Genomic DNA, 13,590 nt, shown 5'->3' with positions numbered 1-13,590 from the left:
ATAAGCAAATTATACTATAAAGGTAAAAAATGTGAGCTATATGAACAATTAACAGTAAACTTACCTGTTAAATCATGGCTATAATTTATGTATCGTGATTAAAGACATTCAGAAAAAAAGTCATAAACGTACTTCTCTCATTTAGAAACCATTTTATTTAAAATCTCAAAGTACAGATGCAAGACCTTAAATAGACTCCACTTTGACCCTTGGTTTACATATATTCAGTACTGCTGAATCCTGATGAAACTTTGATGAAACCCTTTCCTGATTTCCAGGGCAATTCAGGGCAAGACCACTACCCACCCCAACTAGGGTTAGGGTAAAAGTGTGTTCTAAGTATTCAACAGCACCAAGAGAGTTAGAAATCACAAAGGAAGGATGTGTTCCTGCTAATTTTAGTGAATTAATGGCAAACTTACCTGTTGTAGCATTAAATATGCCCTCACCACATTAAGTTATTGCTCTTTACATCTAAAACCCTTGCATGTGATGCTAACTACTCTTGGTCAGTCAAAGTAAGAACTCTACTGTAACAAGTCAGGTCAACTAAAATATCACAGCAACTAAGCACACAGGATGATTTGTACATTTGTCTGAATACGGTACAATATGCTGCATTATTTTGAAATGTAAGAGGAGTCAAAAATAAAAGAATTCTTAATAACCTAGGGCAGCTTGAAAAAAAATCACTCAATCATTTTGGCCTTAGGATCAACAGTTCCCCAAATATGGACCTGGCTACCTTATGCAACGGTCAACTCCTAGGACATGTTTAAGTAGAGGTGAGCTGACCTTCCTGTAGAAGAGAAAGGGTGGGTGATTTTAAAGGGAACTATCAGGCCCCTGGGCTTCTGTCACAGGGCATGAGAAGACTTACCTGCCAGAGCCTTGATTCGGGACCGCTCAAAGAGCCTTGCGGAGCTGTTCTCATTGTCCCAGTCATCCACATCCCAGCGGTTGTTGACATCGCTGTACTGCTGTTGGATCTCAATGTTGTCATAGTCTGTGGCTACTGTGGTCGTCATCTTGAACTGTCTCAGCTGCTCCTCCACATCAGCTCCTTCTTACAGTTCTGTGAGAAAGAGCAAGAAAATCCTACTTAGAGGTCAAAAATGCTCTGTGCTCCCATGAAACCTACTGGGATAAAGGTAAAGTAGAACTGTAGAACAATTCCTACACGTCAAGAACAAGTTTCTGGGGTAAATCAATGCTGGTTTTGAACTTGAGCACTGCCTCATAACACGTGTGTGACCTTGGCTAGGTTATTTAACATCTCTGCGTCTCAGTTTCCCCAACCATTAAAGAGGAAAGATACTCTCCACGTTGTTCACAGGACTGAATGAGATGACACACACCCAACACAGGGTGAGTTTCTTCCCTCTTTGTAATGTTTAAGTTTTGCAGTTTTAAAGTTTTATTTAAGAACTAAGATGAACACCTAGGGCTTCTGAATGAACTCATTTACTTCTACTGTGTACCACCATAAACTATAATCTCTTAGCTTCTCCTAGAAATTCATAAAATGTTATATAAGAGAACAGATCGTTTCACCTAAATATCTCATTTTCATATCAGAACTAACAGATGCCTAAGATCAAATGAAATAGTAAATGTAAGGCACCAAGGACTGTTCTGGTGCATAGGAGAGGTTCAAACAATAATGACTGCAATTATTTATATTATTGTTATTTACAAATTCTATGACCAATATCCATTTCTCAGGGACCCACCCAGGTCACAGTATTTTACAAGAACAAATAAGAAACAAGAACCTAGGCCTCAACTTTTGGTCCACTGCTGTCTTCACTTTATCAAAATACCCTCAGAGAATAATCAGAAATACATTCAGCTTATATAGCTTCTTCTCTCTTCAATACAACTACGATTCATCCACTGAACTAGAATGTACTTAGGACTCACTACGTGCTCAGCACTGTTTCAGATGCTAGGGATAACAGTAAACAAGATAAAGACTCAGTTCGGGGCACCTGGGTGGCTCAGTCAGTTGAGCCTCTGACTTCAGCTCAGGTCATGATCTTGCGGTGCATGAGTTCAAGCCCCACATTGGGTTCTGTGCTGACGGCTCAGAGCCTGGAGCCTACTTCAGATTCTGTGTCTCCCTCCCCTTCTCTCTGTCTCTCCCCACTCATGCTCTATCTCTCTCTGTCTCAAAAATAAATAAACATTAAAAAAAATAAAAAAAAATAAAAAGAAAGATAAGGACTCAGCTCTAGTGAAGCATATGGCATAGGAAGAGGAGCTGAACAAAAAGCACACAAGCAAGAAAAGGCAAAATAGTTGAAAAAAAATGAAAAGTGGAGTGATACAACACAGTCAATGATCAACCACACTGTATTATAAACCTCAAAGTTGCTAAGAGACTAGATCTTATTGTTCACACCACACACACACACACACACACACACACACACACACACACACACGGTAATTATATCACGTGACAGAGATGATAGCTAATGCTACAGTGGTGATCATGTTGCAATACACATATATATCAAGTCAACATGTTGTACACCTTCAACTTATATAATATTATACATCAATTATATCTCAATTTAAAAAAGAAAGAGAGGGGTGCCTGTGTGGCTCAGTCAGTTAACAGTCTGACTCTTGATTTTGGCTCAGGTCATGAACTCAAGGTTTGTGAGTTCAAGCCCCATGTCTGCTTGGGATTCTCTCTCTCCCTCTCTCTCTCTGCACAATGCCCCCTGCCCCCTCCCCTCAAAAATGAATGAATAAACCTTAAAAAAGAGAGAAAATTTTGAGACTATTTGAGATTTGGTGGTCAGGAAAGTCCTCTCTGAGTCAGTATTTAAAATGAGATCTCAGTGTCAAAAAGGAACGAGTCATGCCCAGATCAGGAGCAACAGCATCCCAGGCAAAGCAGAGACTTTATGTTGAGAAGCAGGATAGCTTGTTGGGAGGAAATGAAGAGCTCAATGACCCAAATAATGACCCATCTTCGCTCAAACACAAACATTTGGATGGGAGTAAAATCCTGGATTCCCATCAGGTAGACATAATCAATTCCAACAATATAAACTTATCAGTAATTTTAAGACTTACATTAGCAACGTATTTAACCACATTTTATAAAAACATAAAAAAATTATAGAAAATTAAGCCAATAAGTATATTCTATTGATCTTACTGTTTGTTGCTTTTCACATTGAGTCATAAACCCCTTCAAAAAAAAAAATCAATAATGTCATGTACCATTTGACCTTGGGAGATGGTTAATTTTCATAACTATGTTAATACCAAAGACTTTCGTAAAATTCAGCCTTGGAGGATGCCATCTCTATGGGGGAAAAATGTGAAAGTGCTATGAATTACAAATTTGTGAAAGCAGAGAAAGTGCAATTCAACCCAACCCATGGTGAAATCTAAACACTACATACCTCTCCAGATTCGTGCTGGCTATTTGGTGCCACCTGCTGACCAATGAGAACAAGCCACACCACGGTCTCTAGGGCAGCTAACAACCTGTGCTCCATCCCACCACATCGGACTCCTGAGTAAGCCCAACTAACTGCAATCCTTTCCCCTACGCAACCCTCTTCCTACCAATGACTTATCCCAAATTCAGCGACTGCTTTCCAGAAATTTCTCAACAAGCGTTAATCCTCCTCTAAGCTTTAAATAAGTCATTTAAAGCACATAAGTACGTCTTGTCCTAAAAATTCTTCTTTAATGGTGTTCTTTAATAACGTAATTTTCCCTTAAGACAAAGAGCAACGTGGGAAGCAAAAGCTCCTACTAGTTTGTGTACAAAAGAAATATTGATGCTATCACTTAATTCTTTTTTTTTCAATTGGTTCACTTGAGTGTCTAAGAACTTGGACATCGGGGTCACTTTTTTCTTTAACATTTTCCATCTGTCCTAAGATAATATCTTTATCAAACAGCTGATTTTTCATAATGATGGAAGATGGAAGCTCCCCGCGCCCCCTGCCATACCAGGGCAATGTTAAAATGAAACATCCCAAACCCCAAAGGGCCACAGTGAAAGGGTGTTTCTAGGTTTTCAAAAACAACAACAGAGTAACCTGAGGATAAAGGGAAAGTCAGAGTCAAGGAAAGATGGGGATGAGTATGCCCATGACATGTGGATTCCAGAAAGCTCAGCACACTATAAACATTATTATCCCCCAGCCTATTTCAACAAGTGCCAGTGGAGGTGTCTCTAGTAGGTTATCTATAAAGGGCTAGATTTTCCTAAGGTGCTATCAGCCATGTGACCCCACAGCCAGTGAAGTAATCTGTATTTCTTAAATGGCTGTGGGGAGATTAGGAGGAGAGAAGAAAGGAGAGCTGGCCATCTTGGAACTCTGCCTAGTGGGTCCACCATTTGGAAAGCCTGAGATGGCTATATAAGGTTGGCATGAAACAAGACACTCTCCCCTCCCAGAGAAGGTTCCTCCCTGCCACTATGGGCTCAAGTAAGGGCCTGGATTCTCACTTGATCACCACAGCAGGAGCTCATTAAATAATCCCCAAATGAATAAAAATCAATAATATACTGGGTGCAGTAAGTAATACCCATGTTTTTGTGGCTAGGTTTGGGAAGATGGGTAAAAGTACATACCCACTTTCCCAGCCATGAGAGAGAAAGAGAGAGAGAGAGAGAGAGAGAGAGAGAGAGAGAACACGGAATATATAAGAAAATGCCAAGACTTCTCAACAACGTTACTCTTCTGTAACCCTACATCCTATGAACTGGAATTTTCCAAGATACAAAAAAAATTCCAAAAGCTCATCATTTTCTGCTTCAATAAGAAGATAATTAATTTTATTTCTTTAAATTGGCAGACCAGTTTAGATCTAGATCTAGAAGGCGAAGAGGTTCCTACAGCTCTTACATGTACCACTATAAGGTCACAACCATCAAGAAAAAATCCAGAACATTACCATTCCAAATTTTAGTAGTATTCCATTAGTTCACCTCTTTATTGATTAAAATTCTGTAAGTCAGTATCTCTCAAAGCCCAGAAGGAAAATACCATATCTGTTAATTTTCCGAGATGCCAAATCTGTTTTCCATGTGACACAGGTATTAGATAAATGTACAGGTTTTTGTTTCTTATGGTTATCTCCAAGTTTCCTTCCACTGCCCTCTTCTGTTACTGTACAAAATCTCCCTTGGTGATGTTACCCACTCCCCAAGCTTTGGGTCCTTCCCTATGTTGACTGCTGCTCCCTGGACAGCTAAGTGCTAAAGATCACCAGGTCAGTGTCTAAAACTAAACCCCTAGTTCCTCCCTGCAGACCCTGTTTCCCTTCCATCAATCCCTCACTAAATGCCACCTTCCTTTTTTCCAGTTACCTCACCTTGCAGTCCCCATCTCCCCCTCTCCTCCCATCTTCAGCCCCCAAGGCTGCTGGTACCCCCTGAAAATCCCAAGAGTTAGCTTAAGCAACAGTTTCTTCTTTTTCCAGCAACTCACCTCCAATTTTAACCCCTAACCCTTTCCCCTACATTGCCACCAGAGGGAACTTTCTCAAATGTAAGTCCAATCATTTCATTCCTGTGACTAAACCCACCAATGTCCACCCCTTCAAATATGCCCAAAAACCTTTGAAGAGAAATGTGACTCTTCATGAGGGAGCTCTGACCAGCTCTCCAGCCTGGTTTCAATATTACTGTTCTAAGCTCTTGTAGCTCCTGAGAAAAAAAGTCAAGCTCTTGACTTACCAACAGGCTACCTGGAAACAGCTTTCTCCTCTTCCCACAAATCCTAGCTTAGGTATCACTTCATCCAGGAAGCTATCTCTTATCAGTTACCACCATTAGCTCCTGGTCTGAATTAAGACCACCTTAGATAAGCCTGCATAAGCCTGGGAGGGAGCTCCCAGACACCTTATACACCACTGACGTACCACTTACCATACCATTATAAGACTGTTTCAAAATTACAAAACTTCTAGCTACTTACTGTTAATAGGCCATAGGCTCTCAAGGTCACGTTCCCATCTTACTGTCCTTGTATCTTCTCAACTCTTAGTGGAGTGCGTGGAAACATTAAGTGCTTGCTAATTATTTATTTGTGGCTGGCTAGGTGGGTGGGAGACCGGTAGATGGAGGTCTGAAAGGTGAGGCAGATGTTACCTTCTTGACAGAGGCAATGTCAATTCAAGCTGCCATGCTAGTACCATCTCATCAGTCACAAAGGCCAAAATACATACTATTCTGAGCTATACAGATCTTCTAGGCATTCTGCTTTTAAGGAGGTCACAATTTTAGACTAGGATGTTAATAAACATGAACAGATTTAATAAGGTACTTCCCCATGTACATTTTGAAATTTATGTTTCCCTTTTTAATTTAGTTTTTACCCACTAAAAGAATTTATTTTTTGTCTGAACTATTCAGATTTTACAAAGTAACAAGTAGAGAATAAATGGGATTTTCACTGGTAACACATACATACACACACACACACACACACACACACACACACACACCCCTCCTTAATACTCAATTTTAAAAATTTTATTTGAGAGAGAGAGACAGAGAGAGAGAGAGAGAAGGTCAGAGGGAGAGGAAAGAGAATCTTAAGTAGGCTCCATGCTGAGCTTCAATGTGGGGCTTGATCCCACGACCCTGGGATCATGACCTGAGCCGAAATCAAGAGTTGGATGATCAGGGGAATGAACAACTCAGGTGCCCCTTTAATGCCCAATTTTATATTAAATGCTCTAATAAATTAAATGAAAATGAAAAAAAGGTAACTAACAGTTGCCAATTCTTTTTGAAGATGAAAACCATATGCTAACAATTATTTTGGCAGAATCCATAGACTCAAATGTTCTGCAAACACTAAAAACCCTCCCACTTACTCCTAAAAGAGTTGACAAAGCATACAATGGGTTTCTGGTATGCTATCTTTAAAAACAATTCTCCTCAGGTACTTTGAAGAGACAAAACTGTGTGTCTGACAATTTCCAGGAAGAGACCCAGGAGAGTTCTGCCTCCAACCTCTCAACTATAAAACATCCACAGAAAGTAAGGCAGTCACACCCTGTTTGCAATGTGCCCATTCAGTCATTCTGCAGCATGAATAAAACAGCCAACAAAAAGGAATATCTGCAAGAAACCACATCTAGAACCAAAGTGAAGGATAAACCCAGCTAACCTATTGTTATTCAGGTTCATGGAGTTAGTTTCACAATAAGTCCCAAGACATCATCTTAAGTATTCAGAGTTCTCTGCTCACAAAACCAAGACATAAATGATAAGTTCTAGTGTGATAGCTAACAAAGTCACATACCCAGTTCCAGTCCTTTATAGAAGTATCATTCACTTCCTTTTTTTTTTTTTTTAAATAAGCTCTATGCCCAACATTGGGCTTGAACTCATAACCTTGAGATCAAGAGTCATGCTCTACCAACTGAGCCAGCCAGCCACCCCAGTATCATTCACTTTTAAAATGACCAGTTTTGGGAATGCAAGCTGGTGCAGCCACTCTGGAAAACAGTATGGAGGTTCCTCAAAAAACTAAAAATAGAACTACCCTAAGACCCAGCAATTGCACTATTAGGCATTTATCCACAGGATACAGGTGTGCTGTTTTGAAGAGACACATGCACCCCCATGTTTATAGCAGCACTATCAACACACACATATATATATATGTGTGTGTGTGTGTGTATATATATGTATATATATATATGTATATATATATGTATATATATATGTATGTATGTATATACACACACACACACACACACACACACACACACACACAATGGAGTATTACTCAGCAATCAAAAAGAATGAAATCTTGCCATTTGCAAATACGTGGATGGAACTGGAGGGTATTATGCTAAGTGAAATTAGTCAGAGAAAGACAAAAATCATATGACTTCACTCATATGAGGACCCTAAGAGACAAAACAGACAAACATAAGGGAAGGGAAATAAAAATAATATAAAAACAGGGAGAAGGACAAAACAGAAGAGACTCATAAACATGGAGAACAAACTGAGGGTTACTGGAGGAGTTGTGGGAGGGGGGATGGGCTAAATGGGTAAGGGGCACTAAGGAATCTACTCCTGAAATCATTGTTGCACTATATGCTAATTTGGATGTAAATTTTTTAAAATAAAATATAAAATTAAAAAAATAAAAATAAATAAAATGACCAGTTTACTTGCTGCTTTACAGGAATATACCAACTATACAAAAAGCATGATTCAGTTATACAAACAAACAATTCATAGAATCAGGCCATTTTGAGAGGGAGGTATGCTCAGATACGTGTTTAATAACTACCCATCATTAACAAAGGTGGTCTTCAAATACTTTATACTAACTTCTGTCTGTTTTATTTATCAGTGACAGAATAGGTTAAAATCTCCCACTGTGAGTGTGGATTTATCAGATTTTCCTTGTAATTCCTTGGATACATACAAATACAAATCATATCTATTTTGTCTTCTTGGTGGGCTAATAACATGGAAATAGTCCATTTTCTCCCTAGTCACATATTAACTCTACTTCTTTGATAGTAATATTTACCTGGTATATTTTTTCCATTCCACTCTTACCTTCTATAGTCATTTTGTTTTAGGTTTTAATTATGCCTCTTATTTTTAAAATCTAATCCAAGAGTTTCTGTCACTTTGTGGACAAATATAATCCATTTATGTTTATTAGGATTACAGCCATATATGACATTTCAACCAACTTGTTTTCTATCTTAATTAAAGAAATGGGGGACCTGGGGTGCAAAGTGTTAAACAACTGGACCATGTCACAGCTGTGAGCCCAACATCCATAGTATCTTAGTCACCTCTGAATCCTGAGCCATAACTCAATCTAATTTTTAAAATGCAGAGAGCTGACGAGTTTAACAACCAAAGAAAATGCTAATAATACTTAAAATAGCTTAATTTTCATGCTGGCTTACTTTATGTGAGCATAGTGCTTTACTTACTTTTTCATTCAGTCCTTCCCAGGAAACCTTTGAGGAAGATATCATTATTAGCCCTACTTTATTATTTATTTATTTTTTTTTTAATTTTTTTTTCAACATTTATTTATTTTTGGGACAGAGAGAGACAGAGCGTGAACAGGGGAGGGGCAGAGAGAGAGGGAGACACAGAATCGGAAACAGGCTCCAGGCTCTGAGCCATCAGCCCAGAGCCCGACGCGGGGCTCGAACTCACGGACCGCGAGATTGTGACCTGGCTGAAGTCGGATGCTTAACCGACTGCGCCACCCAGGTGCCCCTGTTCTCTACACCCAACATGGGGCTTGAACTCACAACCCCAAGATCAAGAGTTGCACACTCTACTGATTGAGCCAGCCAGGCACCCCTATGAGCCCTATGAATAAACTAAGGCTTTGCTCCAGGTAGCAGAGCAAGGAAAAGAAGAAGCCAAGGGGATCTGAACCCAGTATATAGGACTCCATAGCCCATGTTTTAAATGAATGACTTAGCCTACATTCTGAAGCACAAACCTTTAATAGTGGTCTATATCAAAAAATATCTAATGGACTCAAGGTTCTTAAATAAATTAGGAAATAGATTAGCCCTCTTCAAAGTCTAATTAACTGCTTAAGGCAGCAAGTGACCTAAATGGGCCTCCAAAATTGTGCATTCTCAATGGAGGTGATATTCCTCCCAAAGAGTGAAAATTCATTTTGGGAATGGGGGGAAAATACTCTTTCCAATATTAAGTACAGAGATATGGAGTATTTGTAGTATTAAAATTTCATGGATGGAAGATTAGGGGGAAAAATGTCTAAAAGACTCCTGGTAGAGAAAAGGAATAATGAAAAAAAGGTTAAAAAGCACCATCCAAGCTAAGAGAAAACATGTATCACTTTTAAGTAAATGAAGACCTGAAGGCAGCCACAGAAGACAGGAAGACGAAGAACAATTTTTTTTTTTGTAGAAAGGATTAGAATTTCATATACCAAAGGTCCTATTCATCATGTTTCTGATGTAAAAATTCACAGTGGGCTACTCTTCCCAAACACTAATGTATGTGCTTTAGAGAAATGATGATGGTTAAGCCACCTTCTCCCTACAACATTCTAAGAGTAAAAAGCACCTATCACAAACCTTCTGCTATAGACTGAATGTGTCCCCCCAAGAATTCACGTTAAATTGTAATGTCCAATATGGTGGTACTGGGAGGTGGGGTTTGAGGGAGGTGATTAGTGTCCTTATAGAACAGACACAGAGTATAACCTCATTCATTCTTCCAGGAGAGGTTACAGAAATGTGATAGCCATCTATGAACTAGGAAGCAGGTCCTCATCAGACACCAAATCTGCCAGCACCCTGATCTTGGACCTTCCAGGCTCCACAACCATGAGAAATAAATGTCTGCTGTTTATCTATGGTATTTTTTTTATAGCAGCTCAAAGGGCTTCATTCCCAATATTTAGAAATAACCTCTTTCCTACGCAAGTAAAAGATACCCCAAAAAGGCTGATACTTAGTTTTATGAACAAAGTCCTAGGAACAAATTTTATTTTTTAACATGGGCACGTGAAGCCAGGCTCTACTATTTGGAGGAGGAAATTTCCTTTCCTTATTGTAAAGGAAATTAATTATTTTAAAACATTTCACTAGCAAGCAATACATTGACCATAATTCATTTTATCTTAAAGCAATCTATTTAAAAAGTCCATCACTATGGCTTAACAATTTACATTACACAATGACCAACAACAGATTTCTACAACAAGGAGGAGTATAATGTAGGGGGGGAAACAAGGCATTGCTGTGACCTTCCTCTATTTTTTAGGGTAAGCTGCACAAAAACCAGTGGAATTATAAACAGAATTATTATTTGACCGTTTTAAATGAAAGAAAAATTCTTAATACACTGAATAGAAATTTATCCTCTTTTACTATTTGTAAATGAAATTTTTAAACAAAGTACCTAATTTATTTTCTCTGCCTACCTATGATATCACCCAATTCTAAATATAAATCTGCAAGCCCTGAAGGTTTTTTTAGACTAGCTTTATTTTGAAAACAGATCTAGACTAAGATTTTTTATTCTGAAAACAAAAGATTTTTTATTTAGAAAGAAAGCTTTTGCCATGTCTACCTAATATGCCTCAAAATCACTTAACTTGAATCAAACAAAAAAAAAAAATACAATAATTTCTACTAAACATATGGCTATCTTTATCGGCAGCTAAAGACCAAACTTCTTTTTGTCTCCTTACAGAGAGAAGCAATTAAAACTGAAATCATTAACTCAATGCAGACCTAACACCACGATCTGATATGATAGCCAGTGTGGGATTTCTGAGCCATTAGAAGTAACTATTTTGGTCTTACCCTTATTCCCAGACAGTTTTAAATTACATTAGAATATAGGCCTAATGGCACTGCTGCCAAAGTGCTGATCCTGAATTTCAGTAAGTTTGGCATTTCACTGCCTTATTTGAGAAATTTCCTAAGTCAGTATCATGTGCGCCTAACCGGAACAATAGAGGAGCAATAATGTGCTTTCTATTTGGAAAGCAGAGTTTTCCTTCTAGAGTAGCCCATTGCCAAAATCCTCTGCAAATCTATCAAGTGAAAATGAGTACCTCTATTTCCTGGAATAGTGATCAAATGAAGGAAATATATAAAATGGCAATGAAAAACAACACTATGGGAAATGATGAATGAGGCACACATACCCTAAGCTCCACGAGGGCCAGGATCCTCTCTGTTCTGCTTATTTTTATACCGCCAACACCAGCATCAGACTTAAGCCACAGCAGGTGCTCAAAAACAATTATGAATTAAAATGGCAGGTGCCAGGAGCAGTGTTAACTCCAGAGCAATTCTGAAACACAATGCTTTTTTCTGCCTAAATCAAATGTATCTTGGACCCCAATAAAATTCTCATTGTTACATACGTGGGAACCTTCTCTTCACTCAGTTTCATTTAGAAAAGGATCAGTTTTTACGAGAAGTTTGCTTTCAAATGTTACAAAATAAGACAGATCATATTTGAATAGGAATGGAGCAATCACTAATTTCACAATCTCATTTGGGATAAATAAATACATGTATCTTAATACGTAATGTTTTAAGAATCATTTCCCTTTGCAAAATGACCAAAACCCTAGGCTTGTCTAATACCCAAATTTCCAAAGGTTTAAATATCTCTAGTTAAGTTTTCTCAGAGAGAAGTTCAAACAATTTTCGTTGCTCAGGTTAATACTTTGGCAACAAGCCTTTCCCCTATGTATGCCTGGTGAATGTTTCCCAAAGCTACTTAGAAATCTGTAACCTTTCATATGAACAAAATGAGTAAAGGTTGGGCTATGATACTTGAAAAGGAGAATTGACATTAATTTCAGAAAATAACATTCAAATAATTGCCGTTTTAATATGATCAAACCTCTATTACTAAAATTTGTTTAGAACTGATCAATTTGAAAAACTTTACAAAAAAAATGTTTAACAATTAATACAGGCTGAACTCCATTAGAATTCTGCACATTACTTTCAAAAGCTTGATTCCAAAGGAGCTCAGTATCAACCTTGGTAACAAAGGTCAGTTAAAGTAAATGTGGAGATCCATTTTGGATTTCTAGGATATTTAAACGTTGATATATGAGAAAAAGGAGTCACAGTGTTTGAACTGTTCCCTCAAGTTCAGAATGACAGAGAAACTCTCTGATATATAACTAAGAGCATGCATTTCATCATAGGAGACCAAACACAAGTACATCTACCACAGGGCCAGACCCTAACCTGACCGACTGAGTCAGCTCAGCACCCCACACCAAACTTCTCACAAAGGCCAAGATTAAAGCATGGCCTACCCAAAGCTACAGGGGCATGGGCCTGCAATTCAAATTTGCTATTGCTCAAGTCACTTCAAAATGAAAATAAGGTCTCAGCTGGTGAAGTCCTTAATCAGGTTCAAGAGCAAAGGAAACCAGCAACTTTCCTTGTTCCCCCCAACAGCAGAAAATAGGCTTAAAAGAACAAGAACTAGAGCATCCAGAGCATTCCCTTTAAAAGCTCCCTATTGATATGATTTTGGAAACTGCATTTTTGAACTCCTCGCCTGAACAAAATCAAGCCTAGACTTTTATCTCCTTGAAATATGTTATTAATAAACCAGTTTTCTACTTCCCAAAATACCTACAACATAACATGCACTTTGTTTTTCCTGCTTCCAAATGCTTTCAAATAAGTTAGTTACTTCTTTTGCCAAACTCAGCAACAGTGCGAAGAATGAACAGGATGGTGGGGTAAATTAGAGAACTAGAGGCAATAAATCCTGTTAGCATTCTATGATCCTGTGCAGAGAGAAAATCAGGGGGCAGAAAATCAGGGGGTGACTGGACATTTAGGGATGTCTGAGTGAACTCTGACGCTGTCTTTCCTGCCATCAAACGCTAATGCCGATTCGAAAAGATTCCTGTAATTAAGGGAAGCTTACTAATCTCATTAGCAACAGAGCTACTATCTCTCAGTAACTCGTGATTTTAAAGACTGGGACAACAGAACCAGGTCAGCCTAAACATTACTTTCTCTAGGAAGCTCTTCTGAAGCTCCCAGTCCCAACCCATGGCCTCCTATTATATG

General features: G+C 38.5%; 1 protein-coding gene across 2 annotated transcripts in view; it reads right to left on the bottom strand.

Annotated features, from left to right (window-relative positions):
• SPTBN1 (spectrin beta, non-erythrocytic 1) overlaps window positions 1-13,590 on the bottom strand; it is a 199,863-nt gene that overhangs the window by 143,340 nt on the left and 42,933 nt on the right. For both annotated transcript variants that reach the window (XM_023251677.2, XM_023251678.2), the window contains exon 2: window positions 881-1,075. In XM_023251677.2, the coding sequence (XP_023107445.1) occupies window positions 881-1,028 (148 nt within the window). In that variant the 5' untranslated portion in view covers window positions 1,029-1,075. The remainder of the gene's footprint in view (window positions 1-880; window positions 1,076-13,590) is intronic.

Source organism: Felis catus, chromosome A3 (genome assembly GCF_018350175.1).
Source record: "Felis catus isolate Fca126 chromosome A3, F.catus_Fca126_mat1.0, whole genome shotgun sequence".
Lineage (NCBI taxonomy): Eukaryota > Metazoa > Chordata > Mammalia > Carnivora > Felidae > Felis > Felis catus.
This window is presented reverse-complemented; position numbering and strand designations above follow the sequence as displayed.